The 17,946-nt window shown below is 39.9% G+C and overlaps 1 protein-coding gene across 1 annotated transcript in view; it reads right to left on the reverse strand.

Annotated features, from left to right (window-relative positions):
• The window catches only part of THSD7B (thrombospondin type 1 domain containing 7B), a 764,324-nt gene that overhangs the window by 100,954 nt on the left and 645,424 nt on the right, over window positions 1-17,946 (reverse strand). The window contains exon 15 of the mRNA XM_033860221.1: window positions 4,654-4,787. Coding sequence (XP_033716112.1) covers window positions 4,654-4,787 — 134 coding nt within the window. The remainder of the gene's footprint in view (window positions 1-4,653; window positions 4,788-17,946) is intronic.

Raw genomic sequence — 17,946 nt, forward strand, 5'->3', positions numbered from 1 at the left:
TCCCCAATTCCCAGAGCTAGGTGATGGCCCCAGCCCTGCCCCTGCAGGTAACTGAAGGTTTATTATCTGGAGAGGTTCACAAAACAGGTCTTTGGATTAGAGAACACATGGCCCAATTAAGGATGGGAACATCATATTGAAAACAGGGTTTAAGGAGAAGTTAACATATTGAAAAGAATGACTACTACCTTAGTGACTTAAGAGAAATCCAACATGGAGCTCACTAGGCTAACGTCAGTGCTCTGGTGGAGCTGCATTCCTTTCTGGAGGCTCTAGAGGAGAATCGTCTCCTTACCTCTTTCATGTTCTAGAAGCCACCCCCATGCCTTGGGGCCATGGCCCCTTTCTCTGTGTTCAAAGTCAGCAGCCTTGTATCTCTCTGTGTCTTGCTCCTTTAGTCACATTTTCTGTTTTTCCTTTCCCATCTCCTCATCCACTTTGAAGGACGCTGGTGAATAAAATGTTCCCATCCAGAGGATCCAGGACAATCTAATCTTTCCATCTCAAGATCTTTAACTTAATCACAACTGTGAAGAATCTTTTGCTATTTAAGGTAACATATTCACAGATTTCAGGGGTTAGAATGTGGATATCTTTGGGAGCCACAATTGTGTCTACCACATCAGCCTTTTTTCATTGGGTTTCCCAAATACTGGTTGCTAGGATTATCTGTTTCACATGTGATTTAAGAAGAGCGTCTTCTAGGGGTCCTGACAAGCACAAGAGTAAAGACTTAGAAGACTGAAATTGAAGGTGTTCCCAAATGAAAATGCCCCTGTAGTTACATATCCTGCATCACCAATTTCCTTGCCATATCTCCCTTTGATCATCACCTTCATTTCCACTCAGGCTCATTACAAAACTGCTTTAAAGCATGTCTATATTTGCTATCTCCACATCCTCTCTCCTCTTCCTCCATTATTACCTCTTGGACTTACTTTAATCACACTTTTACTACCATTCCAGAGAAAACTCATATCAAGATCATCAACAGAGTCCCCTTTGCCAAACTCAATAGCCAATTCTTATCTTAGTAAACTTCTCAGAACCATTTGAAACAACTGATTACTCTTTCTTTTTTGAAAAACTCTCTTCTTCCCATTTTCTTGGTCTTCCTTCTAGTTGACTGGCTCTTTCCCAGTCTCATTTGTAAGATCTTTCCCTTTGCTCTAATCTATGAATATCTGTGTTCCCCAGGGCGCAATTTCTTTCTTTCTTATCAATATATTTCAGATTTATAGCTGACGCCTAATTTACACCCCCATTACTCTCTGAACTCCAATCTGTCACTCCAAGCCTTCTCAGTTGGAAAGCCAATATCTCAAATTTATTGTGTTCCAAAGCTAGCTTTTGATTTTCTCTCTCAAATTTGCTTCTAATATTTCTCATCTCAACAAATGACACCACCATTCTCATGATTGCTCAGGCCCTGAAACCTAGCAATCATCTTCGATACTTCTCTTTCTTCCACATTCTACAATCACTTTATAAGCAAATCCTGTCATCTGTACCTTCCAGATACAGTCCAAATGTGACCACCTCACCACCTTCCCTAGTACAAAGCCCGTCTAACCATCAGCCTCTCTCACCTGGAATTCTGGGATGTCATTCAAACCTTCATCCCTGCTGCTGCTTACACACCCCAAAATTCCTTCTCTATACTCCACCTAGCAAGGTCCTTTTCAAACGTAAATAAGAGCACGTCATTCACTCTGTCTCAGACCTCCCATAGCTTCATGATGCTGTTAGAAAAATATATTTTAACCTTATTTTAGAAGACTATACAATTTGAGTACTGACACCAGCCATATGGGACGTGGTGTAATCCATCTTGTTATAACAAGCCGAGAAGGTTCCTGCTTTGGAACTCCTTCCCCTTGGAATTCTCTTAATATAGATCTTTACATTCATTTAAGTCTCTCACATTTTTCGGGTCTCTGCTTAAATATTTTGCTGACCAGCCTCTCCAAAACAGTAGCCTCCATCACACTAATCCAATTTTATTTTTTTCTTGGCATTTCATAGCAAAGACATTCCATTATATAGTATTTTATGCATTTATTTTTTTCCCTGCTGCTCTAAGTTCTTTGAGGACAGTAACTTGTTTTGTTCACTTTTGCATCCCCAGCGCCTGATACATAGAAGGCAAATATTCATAAATATTTTTTGAATTCATAAATGATTGCTGTCATGTATGAACCATGAAGATGTCCTCTAGTTTGGAGGTTTCACCAAAGATAAACGGATAAACTGTTTCACTCATTATAACACCATTTTATTAAGGTCAATAATGGTTTGGAAAGCAATATGGCTGGAAAACCTGCTTCACATATATATAAAGTATGTAACACAGTGAGTCTGCGTTAGTTAGCTAGGGCTGCCATAACAAAATATCACACACTGTGTGGCTTAAACAACATACGTGTAAGGCTTGAGGCTGAAAGTCTGAGATCAAGGTGTTGGCAGGGTTGGTTTCTTCTGAGGGCTCTCTCCTTTCACTTGTAGATAGCCACCTTCTACCTGTATTTTCACAAGGTTTTTTCCTCTGTGTGTGTCTATGTCCTAATCTACTCTTCTTATAAGGACATCAGTCAGATTGGATTAGAGCCTGCCCCAATGATCTCATTTAACATTAACTACCTCTTTAAAGACCCTGTCTCCAAATACAGCCACATTTTGAGGTACTGGGGGTTAGGACTTCAATACATAGATTTGGGTCAGGGGGACACAATTCAGCCCATAACACATATCTAGTGGTTGTGTTATTTTTATTATATCAGGCTTCATCCATTTGAGCTGAGAGGCATGGCTTAAAGGCCCTCTTGTTCAAGTGTGTTTTTCCTCAATCAACCTGCCACAATTCTGCCACGAGCAATTTATTCTCTTAAAGCTTTCCTTTCTCTCCTGAGACTTTGCTTTAATACTGCTAAGAGGCCAGGCTGGGATGAGAGTGAGAAGTACCACAGCTCATTTACACATATTACTTGATAAGCTAGTCTGGTCAATCATTTCTCAAAGCCATGAGAAAATAGGACGGAAGAGACACAGATTTACCATATGCTAACACATATATACGGAATCTAAGGAAAAAAATGTCATGAAGAACCTAGGGGTAAGACCGGAATAAAGACACAGACCTCCTAGAGAACGGACTTGAGGATATGGGGAGGGGGCAGGGTAAGCTGTGACAAAGCAAGAGAGAGGCATGGACATATATACACTACCAAACGTAAAACAGATAGCTAGTGGGAAGCAGCCGCATAGCACAGGGAGATCAGCTCGGTGCTTTGGGACCGCCTAGAGGGGTGGGATAGGGAGGGTGGGAGGGAGGGAGACGCAAGAGGGAGGAGATATGGGAACTTATGTATATGTATAACTGATTCACTTTGTTATACAGCAGAAACTAACACACCATTGTAAAGCAATTATACTCCAATAAAGATGTCAAAAAAAAAAAAGAGACACAGACTTTGAAGAAAAAGAGGTAGACGCCCAAGTTTGGCAGCCTGAGCAACTAGCCCCCAGGGGAACAGGCAGTGAACAAAGGGAAGGAAAGACAATTTGTCTATTAACCCTTTGCCTGGGTTGGTGATCAGGAGCACGTCTATGATTGTGGTAGCAGCTATTTCTTCCAACAGGCTTACCAGTGATTTTGCAACATTGGGACTAGGTAAGACTCAGAATTGGTGGGTATTGAATTACTGAATCAAGTAAGTTCACTGGTGTTGAATAACAATAAACACATAGAAGTAAGCTCTGCCTTGGCAACTGACTTCATAGATAACTTGATAGGGCGTTACCTGCTTTGGGCACTGTGTGTCCACTTGAAATGGAACTTCCTAAATCTAGCAAAATGATACACTATGCTCATGCAACTGAATAGTTGACCACACTGGGTTTTCTTCTTGATTTTACATACTAAATCATTGTTTACGATTAATATTTTGGCTTTTGCTTATTCATTCTCTAACATTTATTGCTATTTTCCTCAGTTGGTAATAAAATTATCCTTCTTTCTTCCCAAATCATTTCTAAATAGACTTTTTTGATGAACTCAGGCCAGCTGTTTCCTTTGCACCACTGCTGTATTTACCAAACAAAAATGTTAAACAAACTCCCTCAGTAAATAACTGAGTATTCACTAAATTCTTTCAGAGCTGTGTTCTTTTTATATTAAAATATATCATTACTGTTCATAGGTATTCTCATATTAGTTTCCAAGGCTAACAGTGGAAATTATTAAAGGCCTTAAATTGACCTTTCAATGTACTGACATCCAAAATTAAGACAATGTCCATCAATTTTACTAACACAGCACAAAAGAGAGACATGGCATCACAGTCAGAATCACCTAATTTGTTAGCAGTGATGGCCACATATCACTGCAGGGATGTGGGCGTACTCCATGCAGTTGGTTTTTCCACTGCTATCATTTGCAGGAAATGTTAAGGATTGTGGCTGCGATGCAGACGGAATCCCACAATATACATGGCAGCTCAAGGCACATATACTTCCAGGGATACTTAAAGATGACCCAAAGCCAGAGGATATTGTGTGAAAATCAGAGTGTACCTGGATAAGCAACACTGTTGTTTTTATAAAAATATATAAATTCCACTGCCACATTTCCCCAGTGTCTCCATTTCCACACACCTGATTTTCCTAGATTGCATTCCTCCTCCACAGCGCAGGGACCTCAGCTCATTGTGGATTTTGCATGGAGACCAGTGTTCTACAACCCAGGAATACTGATTGCACTCACTGTAACACGGGACTGCCTCGTGTACCTGTCAAGAATAGGAAAAGGAAAAGAAAATTATGTGGCACTATCCAAGTTATGGAAAAATAGCCTATCTTTTAGTAAAGTCGGCTGAACAGAACCCAAGAACTCTACTCTGGCCCCAAGAGCCAAACTGCATTCCCCAAAAGCAAGATATATTTGGCTTCTCTGAAATTACTGACTTACCTAAAGAAACATACAGGGGAAATCAACTAGAATATGATGGCATGCCTTTGTAGAAGAGAACAAAGGACAGTCCTTACCTACCGCCAAGAACAGGAATTCCATTACCTTTTCATTTCCTCAAAGAGCTCACACAGCATCTATTAAGATGGTCCAGCTCTCAATTATATGGTATACTGTATTCTCAGATGTACTTTACAATGTCAATTGACACAAATAGAGGTAAGGCAAATTTACTCTTGAATATAAGGTTCTTAGAAAGCAAAAGGAAAGTGGTACTATTTGCACCAGAAATTTCTTTTTATGTCCCCAAATGATCAATGCTAATAGGCAATCATTTAGCCTTCTGGGCATTGTGGTTTTATATGAATTTAGAGATGTGTAGGGTGTTTTCAGAGCATAGCTAGAACACACAGACACACACATACACAAGACAAACACACACGTTAGAGGCTGTGCATGATTACTGACTGTGAATATATAGAGATTTATAGTAGAAACAATAAATACAGTCAATGAATTCTTAGGTTACTTCCTATGCATTTATTTGTGATGATTTTCTCCTGAAATTTTATACCATTGGGTGGTCAATTGAATTTGCCTCTTCACGACTGAATTTAAAAGGCGTTACTCCTCAATAGTGAACACAGCGTTCTCCCTTGGTAAGAAAAAAAATTGTTGTGTCATATGATATGTTACTCTAGATCACAAAGATGGTTCTAGCGTAGCATGCCGATGAGTAGTGATTCAACCTATTACCAAAATAGTTAATTAGTGCTTTTCCTTTTAAACAAGGACTTAAGCCCCATGCCTTTCCTCCCCCTTGCCTTTCCAATTCCATAAAATTGCAAATGATGACTAGGCTGTGCTATCCAAACAGAACCATTACTTGCAAGTTTCCACTAAATGCAAGGGAAAGCACTATGTAATGGGATAACCAGAAAGCGAGATTGGAGCACTGTCAGCAGGTGAGATGGAAATCAGATGAGAAAAGGTTATTGGCGAGACTACATCTTAGGAATCACAAATAATGTCAGAAACTATTTTTAACTGTGGGGTTCGATTTGGCTCTCATGTAGAGCATACAACAATAAGGGAAACCGCAAAGTGAAAAATGTGTGAGGGCAAAATGAAAGGAGATGGGAAAACAGAAGTGGAAATGGATGTGAGGAAAGGAAGGAATTAAGTAATAAAAGAATCACATTTCATGCTGTGAATGCTGACAAGAATGGAATGAGAGGGTCAGCAGCAGTGCCTACATTAGAATAAGGAAGTAATAACTTGGAAAGGAAAAAAGTCTGCCCCCTAAAACTCATAAAGGTAAGGGAAAAAAATCTATGAAAATGAAAAGACGTGACCCGAATCTAAGAGACACCAGGGAACGAAGCTCATGACAGTTGAGGGTTTAGCTGACCCAGCTTCACCATGGAAATTAAGCTGTCACTGAATTTACAGGTTTGTTCTATAAACACTTCAATATGTATCAGACAATTTAAAGAAAGCTTTTTGGCTTTCCTATGAGATATAAGAAAGTCTGCTAAAGCACTTTGCACAAATGGGGGAGATGAAGAAATTAATTAAAAAAGTAATTTTTCCCACAGCTCATGCATGAATCTGAGAGCAAGCGGATAGGATAGACTCTGAGATGGACCTATTTTTCTAAAGCTCTCGATACTAAGCAGAGCTTACACTTTCCCCCTCCCTCCCGTATAAAGCCCCAAGGTCAGATGGAAAATGAAAAACTGTTTAGTTGCATGTACCTTTGATACACACATTTGAACACCTGGTCAGGTACTGGCTTACTGTTTTTATTCTCTATGCCCCAGTGATCTACATCTGTAGCAGAGTCGCTAACCTCCTCGCCAGGCCACTGGAAGGCAGGGAGCAGGTCTGCGTAGGGAGATGTTGACCCACCTTCTTGAATAACGGTGTAAAAACGGGACCTCTTGAAGGAGATTCTCCATCACATGGATTTACCTGATTTTTTCCCCAATGTGTCTGCCATTTTAATATTGCTTATACTGTCACTTCTGGCTGACAAATCCCTACCTTCATCCAAAGTCCAAGTGACTCCCACCACTTCCACAACGCCTTTCCCATGACTCCATTGGGTATGTCTTTGTTACTCAGTGAGAGTTTCCGTTTTAAGCAGATTTGTAGCCAGATGTAGTCAGGTGCCATGTGCAAGGCTGGGCCAGTGGTGGCAATTAGGGCCACACTGTGTGGAGCTTGGGGAGGAAACACATTCAAGGAAGTCATCACCTTGACTCCTCTCTATGTGTCTCCTATTCTCTCATCTACTTGAGCTTTTCTGCTAACTTTAGTCTTAATGTCTCCTTTGTACTATAAATCATACTGAAAGAATATGCCAAGAGAAAAACAATGTGAACCCTCTACTCATAAATACGCTTCCGGTTTTAACCAAAGCCAGACCTGGACTCTCAGTGTTTGTTTATATGACTACCTGAACAAAACTTGTGAGTCTTAGGAAGCCAGGGACTATGCTTCTACGATGTCTGCATTTTGTAAAACATTCAGAGGAGGGGGCGATGCCCAATCAGTATTTGTTGAATTGAAACCAATTTTTGAAGGGGCACAGATTGTTAAATGACGCTCACTTAATTTTCTAGAGAAAACAGGCTCATAAATGGAATGTAGAAGGGGTGTTTTACAAAGCTCAAAGGACAATAAGAGGGAACAAAAATGAAACCCTTTTCTTTCCATTACGGGGCTTTGGTGAAGAACAGCCATCATTACATTAGCAAAAGGTGCTGCCTGACGACTTCTGTTATGGGAAAGAAAGGCTGTCCCTAAAGAAGTGTGAGAGCTGTTTGTTTAGAGATCTTGTTCATCAGGCAAGGAATCTTACCTAGAGGATCAAAAACACCCACAACAGGCAAAAAGGCAGCAGGCCATCAAGAATAAACATTGACTACCCAGATGCCCAATTTCTTCTCATGTCAGTCCTTTATGTGCTGGCTATTTCATACTGGTATCTGGTTGGCACTTATTATAGTTTCATAATGGAAATGTGTTAAAGCATGGACTTTATCGGGGAATCATGCGGAAATGTTCTGAAGGAGAAAAATGAGCCATGGGAAAGTTAAATGAAAATCATTTCTAAATGGCACAAATTAGGAAGAAAATAACAGGGTTTAACAGGGCCACCGATGCTAAGAAATGCCACTGAAAAATCTAAATCCTCTGAGAGAAGTAACATTTCATTCTCCTGGTAATGAGTCCTATTTATTACTTCTTTATTGGGGAATTGTTTTTTTAACATCTTTATTGGAATATAATTGCTTTACAATGCTGTGTTAGTTTCTGCTTTATAACAAAGTGAATCAGCTATACATATACATATATCCCCATATCTCCTCCCTCTTGCGTCTCCTTCCCCCCTGTCTAGGTGGTCACAGAGCACTGAGCTGATCTCCCTGTGCTATGCGGCTGCTTCCCACTAGCTAGCTATTTATCTATTTTACACTTGGTAGTATATATAAGTCCATGCCACTTTCTCACTTCGTCCCAGCTTACCCTTCCCCCTCCCCGTGTCTCAAGTCCATTCTCTACATCTGCGTCTTTATTCTTGTCTTGCTCCTAGGTTCTTCAGAATCATTTTTTTTTTTAGATTCCATATATATGTGTTAGCGTACAGTATTTGTTTTTCTCTTCCTGACTTACTTCACTCTGTATGACAGACTCTAGGTCCATCCACCTCACTACAAATAACTCAATTTCATTCCTTTTTATGGCTGAGTAATATTCCATTGTATATATGTGCCACATCTTCTTTATCCATTCATCTGTCGATGGACACTTAGGTTGCTTCCATGTCCTGGTTATTGTAAATAGAGCTGCAATGAACATTGTGGTACCTGACTCTTTTTGAATTATGGTTTTCTCAGGGTATATGCCCAGTAGTGGCATTGCTGGGTCGTATGGTAGTTCTATTTTTAGTTTTCTAAGGAACCTCCGTACTGTTTCTCCATAGTGGCTGTATCAGTTTACATTCCCACCAACAGTGCAAGAGGGTTCCCTTTTCTCCACACCCTCTCTAGCATTTATTGTTTGTAGATTTTGTGATGATGGCCATTGTGACTGGTGTGAGGTGATACCTCATTGTAGTTTTGATTTGCATTTCTCTGATGATTGATGTTGAGCATTCTTTCATGTGTTTGTTGGCAATCTGTATATCTTCTTTGGAGAAATGTCTATTTAGGTCTTCTGCCCATTTTTGGATTGGGTCGTTTGTTTTTTTTGATATTGAGCTGCATGAGCTGCTTGTAAATTTTGGAGATTAATCCTTTGTCAGTTGCTTCATTTGCAAATATTTTCTCCCATTCTGAGGGTTGTCTTTTTGTCTTGTTTATGGTTTCCTTTGCTGTGCAAAAGGTTTTAAGTTTCATTAGGTCCCGTTTGTTTATTTTTGTTTTTATTTCCATTTCTCTAGGAGGTGGGTCAAAAAGGATCTTGCTGTGATTTATGTCATAAAGTGTTCTACCTATGTTTTCCTCTAAGAGTTTTATAATGTCTGGCTTTACATTTAGTTCTTTAATCCATCTTGAGTTTATTTTTGTGTATGGTGTTAGGGAGTGTTCTAATTTCATTCTTCATGCCTGTGCCCATGGCAGACATTACTAGTCATGTATAGTGTTCTTTTTCAGCATCTTTTCCTACACTGAAGGCCAGGCAGCCACTACCAATGGATTGCAGTACGTGTGTGCAATCCTGATTGATGTATATTAGAGAGAGTGGGCAGCTGGACCAGCAAGACATCCCTATGACACCAGATGGGGGAAGGGGTGTATTGCTACAGACCCAAGGAAATAAAATTTTATAACATCAACTTAGGTTTCCACACCTTCCAAGAGAAATTAAGGAAACACTCCCATTTACCATTGCAGCAAAAACAATAAAATACCTAGGAATAAATCTACCTAAGGAGACAAAAGACCTGTATGCAGAAAACTATAAGACACTGATGAAAGAAATTAAAGATGATAGAAACAGATGGAGAGATATACCATGTTCTTGGATTGGAAGAAACAACATTGTGAAAATGACTCTACTACCCAAAGCAATCTACAGATTCAATGCAATCCCTATCAAACTACCAATGGCATTCTTCACAGAACTAGAACAAAAAATTTTACAATTTGTATGGAAACACAAAAGACCCCAAATAGCTAAAGCAATCTTGAGAAAGAAAACCAGAGCTGGAGGAATCAGGCTCCCTGACTTCAGATTATACTACAAAGCTCCAGTAATCAAGACAGTATGGTACCGGCACAAAAACTGAAATACAGATCAATGGAACAGGACAGAAAGCCCAGAGAAAAACCCACACACATATGGTCACCTTATTTTTGATAAAGGAGGGAACTGTGTTTTTATAATTTTGTAGTTCTAGAGTCATATCATAAACTCATTCATTTAGTCAGTCTTTTAATATTTATTAAATAAGCCTTTGCTCACTGTAACTGATCAATTTAACTAAGGACTGTTTTCTGAAATTACTCTCCATCTATGGACTGACTGGTATAAACTTGGAAGTAGGGTCTCATTGGGGTTCAGCAGGTATCATTATTGTACATCTGAGTCTTAGGGTTCAAGGGCTCAAATAAAGCAAAAAATCCAACAACAACCAGAATTAAAAAAGAAAAAAAAAAGAAAGAAAGGAAAAGTCATGGCCTCCAATTTTCTATAGAATAAATTTTTGCTCCAGTGAAGCTGCCAGTCAAGACCCAGGTAGAAAACTTCAGGCTTGAGACCTCCATGCTGGGCACTGTGCTGCTTGGAACTTGAACATGAGTTCAAAGGTCCAATTGGGACTAGAGATTCCTGCAAGGCAGAGCCAGGGTCTGTCCCATTGGAATGTGAGAGGAAATGGTCTCTAGGAGTGGTAAGATCGGTAAAGCACTACGGGCTTCCTTCTCCTGCAAAAGGTTGTGAGTTCTCAGCCAAAAGTGCACAAATTTGCCTCTGATTAGGTCTACGATTCTCATCCCTTAATTCAAAGAACTTCCCCGCTAGCCATTTTCTGCTGGTCTATACTTTCTTTCTTCCTCTAGGGTTTACTCTTTCCTTTCAGAAGGGTCCTCTAGGCTACACCTTCCTTCAACTTACCAAATTCTGTCCCTTTTCTTATTCAGTCAGCCGTGAAGTTATGCTCTCCTCCATTACGACTTGTCTTACTGGCTGGAAATTATCACATTTACACAAATAATCTTTGGTTTCCATTTTTGTTCATCATGCATTTATAATTTGCTTGTGTACAACGTAGTGTATATATGCAATGCTAAAAAGTTCAGTTCTAATGCAACTGCAGCCGCATGCTTTACAATGAGCCCACCCATCACTAGTCCTTGGTCATCAGTGGTTACACAGTAACACTCTGTGGATCTTTATGGCTTATACAAGACATTCCATGTCTTAGGTCTTGATCACCACAATCATTTGAGTTAGAAAATGTTGGTGTGATCCCTATTTACAGGTAAAAATAACTGAAATTTGAAGAAGCTAAGTGAGTCATTTATGGCTTATAAATGACGAGGCTGGTGCTTAAACTGAGATTATTTGAGAATCCCACCCTGGTGATGCCAAGAGTTCACCGGCTCTGCCTGTTTAGCTTGTACAAGCACATCACCATGCTTCGAGAGCCAGTCACTATCTTTTCAATGATGAAGATAATGCTAACATTTATAAATTCCTGAAAAAGGAAGACCAAGAGCTGAATATTCAAAGATGTCTATACAGTAAATGATGCATTTAACTTTATGTAGAAAGGAATATTGCCTAAGCGATTCATTCCTAGTCTTTAGGTATGGAATATCTTTTCACAATTTCAAAAATCCAAAAAATGTCTCAGAAAACTTGCAAATTTAAAGCAAGATTAGGCCTGTGTCTTTTGAAAGGTTGCAACCCTTTGTGTGAAGATGATGGGTTAAAACAATAGTCCACGAATGGTTTTAAATTGGTATCTGTGGGAAAATCATTATGCCTGTCATTTTGTGCTATGAGTTGCTCAAAAGGGCAGCACCTGGAGTCAGGATTTTATGGAGATCTGGAGTCTGGTGATCCACAATATAAGGTGTGGGTAACTGTCAGTTTTAGCCTAGACGTTCAAGTCTGAGGCCCTGACTAACCTCCTCTTCCCAGATGTTTTCCCACACTACCTCCTTAGCTTCTTGAGAATTCTCTGAGCTTACCATCATCCCTGGTATGTTAGATTCACCGTTGGTTTTATTTCTTTCTTTCTTTATTTATTTAATATATTTGGCTGCGTTGGGCCTTCGTTGCAGTGAGCAGGGGCTTCTCACTGCGGTGGCTTCTCTTGTTGCAGAGCACGGGCTCTAGGCACATGGGCTTTAGTACTTGTGGCTCACGGGCTCTGGAGCGCAGGCTCAGTAGTTGTGGCGCACGGGCTTAGTTGCTCCGTGGCATGCAGGATCTTCCCGGACCAGGGCTCGAACCCATGTTCCCTGCCTTGGCAGGTGGATTCTTAACCACTGCGCCACCCGGGAAGCCCTCACCATTGATTTTAAACATGCATTATATATTTTCTTTTCAATTTTGATGTTAAAAAAATCTAAAAATGAACTTAATAATGCTGAATGAGTTTTATTTGCAAGATTTATTGACAAAGTGTTGAACTTTAAAGCCAATGGGAAGTTTATTAAAATAATGACCATGGTAGTTTCATTCCCTATCTCCTAAGTATAGTGGTTTCCAAGCTTGCAGATCCGAAGAACTGTCACATTGTTGCAAGGGGCCCGTGAGTGCATTCTCGTTCCAAACCTTGTCTGTAGTCTCAATGAATAAATAATCTCATACATGTCAGTCCCACCACTTGTCAAATGAAGGCAGGGAATGTGATTTTAAAGTTTTAATTTCATTTGAAGGAACTGCTGAATTTGAAATCACTCATTAGGAATTTTCTCAACCCAGGCTAACTAAGAGCACAAGGTCCTCGTATCAAACACTCAGGGAACCACTGCCTTTACATGTAAAGAAGAGAATAAATAAACTGAAAAGGAGGCTATGCCCTACATTGTTTATATTTTGATAAGATGTTCTACAGAGAAGCCCTCTTTCTAAAAGTGAATATTGAAATAAAATTTTCCTGAGAAGTTCTAACCTCTAGATTCTGTACTTTTTATTTTCCAGTGGTCTATAACACTTAACCCCTTCCCTCTGGTCTGAATATCACTGCTGACCTTTTAAGCACAGGGTCCTCATTATCAAGACCGACACCCATGCACGGCTAAACTGTCTCTACCATCCACATAGTCTTATTTTCCTCCCCCCATGGCAGGGGGTGGAGGGATGGGAGATGGGAGAGCTGGGTACTGAGATTGAGTAAATGTGGCCTCAAGCCATGCATGTACTTCTTCCCCTTCCTCATGTTTCCTTCCCATTCAAGGATGTCACACACGGGCCACCCATTACAGAGGGTATTTAAAAGAGAAGAACCACAAAGCCCTCATCCAAAAGGCCATGGTTAAGCTCAGTCATCTGTGCTGATGTAACGTAGATTATTTATAATGGTGAATAAGCAGAAATGCCTTAGTTTTTTTTACTGCATAGCATTATATTTCTCCTTTGGCAGATTTACATTTCTTATTTGTGACATTTAAGCAACTATAAAAATAAACTATGGTCTTAAAGTGGACTACATGGTAAGGGACATTAGCAACAAAAGCTGTTGTTGTGCAGATCCCATAAAGCACAGGATATTCTACAGTAAAGTGTGTGTGCGCACGCACACGAGCACTAAGCAGAATCCCTCTGTGCCTGGTATGTGATACAGAACTGGCAGAGCACACTGACACAGGCAACTTGGGGCAAGCTGAACTATGAAGCCCACTCTCTGTACCACAGCAGTGTAAGCAATCATAACCCATAGAATGAGAGAGGGAAACTCACTCCAGAGTCTGGATTGCCTTCTCCAGTCCCCTGGGAGATGCTGCCCACTGCCACGCTGTGATATGAGAGCAGATGGAATTCTGTAGATTGCTCACAGTATACCAGGGACTACTGTCACAGTGGCCCTTTGGATTTTCATAGAACAGATTGCAGTTATCAGTCAAGCTGAAGTGGAAAAAAAAAACCCGAAAGAAACAAAAAGCAATCCCATGCCAGCTATGATCGATACTTCCAGAAGACTTTGGAAGAGCTGAACACGTAACCCTTCAGAAAAGAGGTTATGGATGAATCTTGAGGACATTATGTAAAATAAGCCAATCTCATAAGGATAAATACTGTATGAATATACATATATGAGGTATATCCGATAGTCAAACTCACTGAAGCAAAGAATAGAATCGTGGTTGCCAGGGGCCGCAGGGAGGGACAAACAGGGAATTGCCAATCAATGGGCAAAAAATTTCACATGAAAAGTTCTGGAGATCTGCTGTAAAGTACTGCCTATGGATAACAATACTGTATTATCGACTTAAAATTTGTTAAGGGGGTAGGGCTATCTTATGTTAAGTGTTCTTACCACCATAAAACTAAAAAGAGTTACATGTCTCAGAGGGGGTTGGATTGTACCATGGAAACCTGACCAGTGAAAGAACCTTTCTGCTCTTAGCATCTATAAGATGCTGTCTAGGGGTCTAGTGTACAGATTAGATAGATAGAGAGAGAGACAGATACAGACAAAGTAAGTCTGGGTCCAGAATATGACCACCAGAAATCAGGTGAGAAAGAAAAACTTTCTTTCTCTGTTGCAATACAAAAGAGAGTCTGAAACAGAGACCACTTTGGCTTCTGGCAGGTAACAAAAATTTTACAAGTTATAGGTATAAGGCAGTGCTAAAGCAGAGATTAGCGGATCTCAGTTCTCACAAACAGATGCCCAAAGGATAAGTCAGAAAGGTATATGGTATTGTTTGAGGTTTATCAAGAAAGGGAGGAGAAGGGATTTAAGCCCGAGACTTGCAACTCATTATGTAAGTGTCCAACACAAGTAAAGGCTTTGGGGAAAACCGTTACCTTCCTTTGCTGGGAAGCTCTCACTCATTCTCAGTAGTTGAGAGCATCATGCTATCCTTACTCTAGGATACAGGCAACTGTCTCTGCACTCGAATGTAAGAAGCCTATTGGAGCACGCCTAGGAAATCAATGTAATTTGAGTTATAAAAAATGTATTTGTGTAAAGAAGCAGTATGATCTAAGTTGCACATTCCTTGGGCAAAGAAATCCTATGTGTGTGTGGCTGAACTATCAGATACAAATGGACAAGGATGGGTAGCCTTAGTTGGGATTAATCTACTAGGACCTACTTCAGATGAGAGATTTGTCAATCAAGCAAACAAACCAAAATCTAAATCTAATTCTCATAAACTGTACACAAGGCCCTGATACATACAGGATGAAGCTTGAAGACTGCAGCCACCTGGGGTAAGAAAATGGGAAATTTGATGAGGGAGAATTTAATTGGTAGATAATGGGCACGCGCCACTAAAACGTCTGAGATTTATATCAAGAGAGACATTCCAAATGAAGTTCAGGACACGTAAGTCATCTTTAATGTGAGGAAGAGGAGATGGGAACGTGTGAGAGCACTGAGAAAGGTGAAGTGGTCCCAATATGAGGTTACGGTTATGAAAAAATAATCAGCATATCTACTATTTTCACAAAGCTTCCAACATAACAAGGAAGAAGAGATACCAAGATTTGGTGGTGAACATGAAAGAGACAAGTAAAATCTTAATCCTACTTTTTGCACTCATTTAAGATTAGCATATTCTAGAACCTAGTGACGCATTCAAGTTTCCTCTTTTTTACCAACAGAATTGGAAGAAAGAAGACAAGGCATCAGCTTCCCCAGTGCCCTGAATCCCAGGGGGTATTGCTAATGAGCAGAGCGGCAGAAACTTGGATGTTTGCCAAGAAAACTTCTTCACATAATACTTTTACCATCTTATTTCATCTTTTCTTGGCTTAGTTGGGCTAAATCTGAGATCATGTGTGACCTGAAAAGCAATCTAGTCTTTGGGAGGTTTGCTCAGAACTTCCCAATATTCACAGTAGGCAAGCATAAAACTGGCTTCTAGGACCAAGTCCCAAAGGAAAGGCCCAAATTGGCAAGAAATGACTTTTCACGTGTTTCCTATCGTGCAGTGAGAACTCTGGGCCCACCATGTTACCGTCTCTTAATCATTGCAACAAACAAATCTTTCCTACTCTAAAATGCATTGGTTCTCATCTGTCACTTACTCCAAAGTCTATCAGGGAGTTAGAGAGAACAGAACAAAAGAAGGAGCCCTCAGAAATGGCCTTCCTTCTGCCTAGTAGAAGGAAAGAGATAAGAATTGCAGTCTGCAAACTCCATTCCTAATGTGGCTAATTTCTAAATGCTCCCGCTATCACAAAAGGCAGGAGAGGACAGTATATTTTTCACCCAAGAAAAAAACCAGATAATTATTATTTTCATATAGTTTGGGGCAAGAAAGAAAGAAAATAAAAAAAAAATCATAAAGAGACTTTTGCACAAAGATATTATGTGTCACACACACAAAGTAGTCTTTTTCTTCTGCAGATAAATGCACAAGGAAACAGTTCTAAGGCTGCATTGTGCCCTAACAGTTCTCCCAGTTAAAATACAAGGCCAGGCACAGCACAAAATGGCTTTTAAAAATATGAACTCTTAGTGTGAGTCCTTCCATAACAAACCTGAGGTGTCTAAGACAAAGTTAAAGTGAAACAGAGCCACAAGTGATGCTTTATAACCAAGGGTGGCACAGCCTGACCTTTGCAGAAATGAGAGGCAAGATTGATTGGCTAATGGAATCCCTGCCATTCACTTACATGGTGATAAATTGCGATCCTGGCTCTGATTTCCACCCTAATTTCATCAGTTGGAGACTCTTATTAGGGACTAATTGAAAGCTGCTTCTTTACGGAATAAAGAGTATTTTGTTGGAAACAGGCTTCCCCTGAGGCAGAAAGTGAAGAAGAGACAAAGATTGATACAGACCTTTTAGGCCCTTCACAAGATAAAACCAGAAGATGACTGCTGAAGGAAAATGCTAGTTTAAGGCAGACCTGTTCCTGACCTCCATTTGAGTAAATTTTGTTTTGACCAAAGGAAAGACAGCTGATGGTAAAGTAGAAGTCATGTCTAACAAGCAAATATCACTATACACAACATAAATGATGAGCCTATTCCTGGGTACTTGCAAAACACAGGTTATTTGAAAAACTTGACAAAGAAGTTCTTAAAATGTGTTACAGGATGATCAATTAACCCATTTACATATAAAGTGGGCAATGTTCTACAAACCTGGACTCAGTTAAAAACTAAAACATGAATACATAGCACGTGTGCAACCAGTGACAGCTTTTCTGAGACATTTACTGAGAACTAAGATTTCCAGATACCATATTTTCTATAAACAATCCTTCCTCCACCTCCACCCCCCTAATAAGAGAACTTATACACTGCGTCCCTGGGTTATACTCTGTGCTCAATAGATATATATTGGTATAAAAATGAACAAATGACTACAGAAATATCCTCCTAAGCATGTTCTTAAAAAATGTACATAGACCAAACCATGATGCTGGTATGACTTGGAGTTAAAAGTTGTGCCCTCTTTGCAATTAACTTTACAGGAACATTAGTATTATGTGTCAATTATTCAAATCTAATTGCTTGTAGCTGTACTCTGGTCCCAACATTTCAAAGCAGATATCCAAATGAATTCAGAGATTTAGATTTTATTATTTCAAAATTCTCTCATCTCTGATTTCATTTTTCATTTCTCTGAATATAGATGATGGTAATTGGACAGTGTAACCCCAGTTCCCCATCCCAATCGTGGATGCCTTGAATTAATTATGAAAAATACAAGCTCCTGAAAGGACTTTTTCTTTCCCTGAAGGCAGGTAATATTCGAGGCGTCCAGGACTCAACATGTCTGCTAACTAAAAGCAGTATGAGGGAGCCAGGTCACAGTGACCACTGGATCTCT

Source organism: Tursiops truncatus, chromosome 7 (assembly GCF_011762595.2).
Source record: "Tursiops truncatus isolate mTurTru1 chromosome 7, mTurTru1.mat.Y, whole genome shotgun sequence".
Classification (NCBI taxonomy): Eukaryota; Metazoa; Chordata; class Mammalia; order Artiodactyla; family Delphinidae; genus Tursiops; species Tursiops truncatus.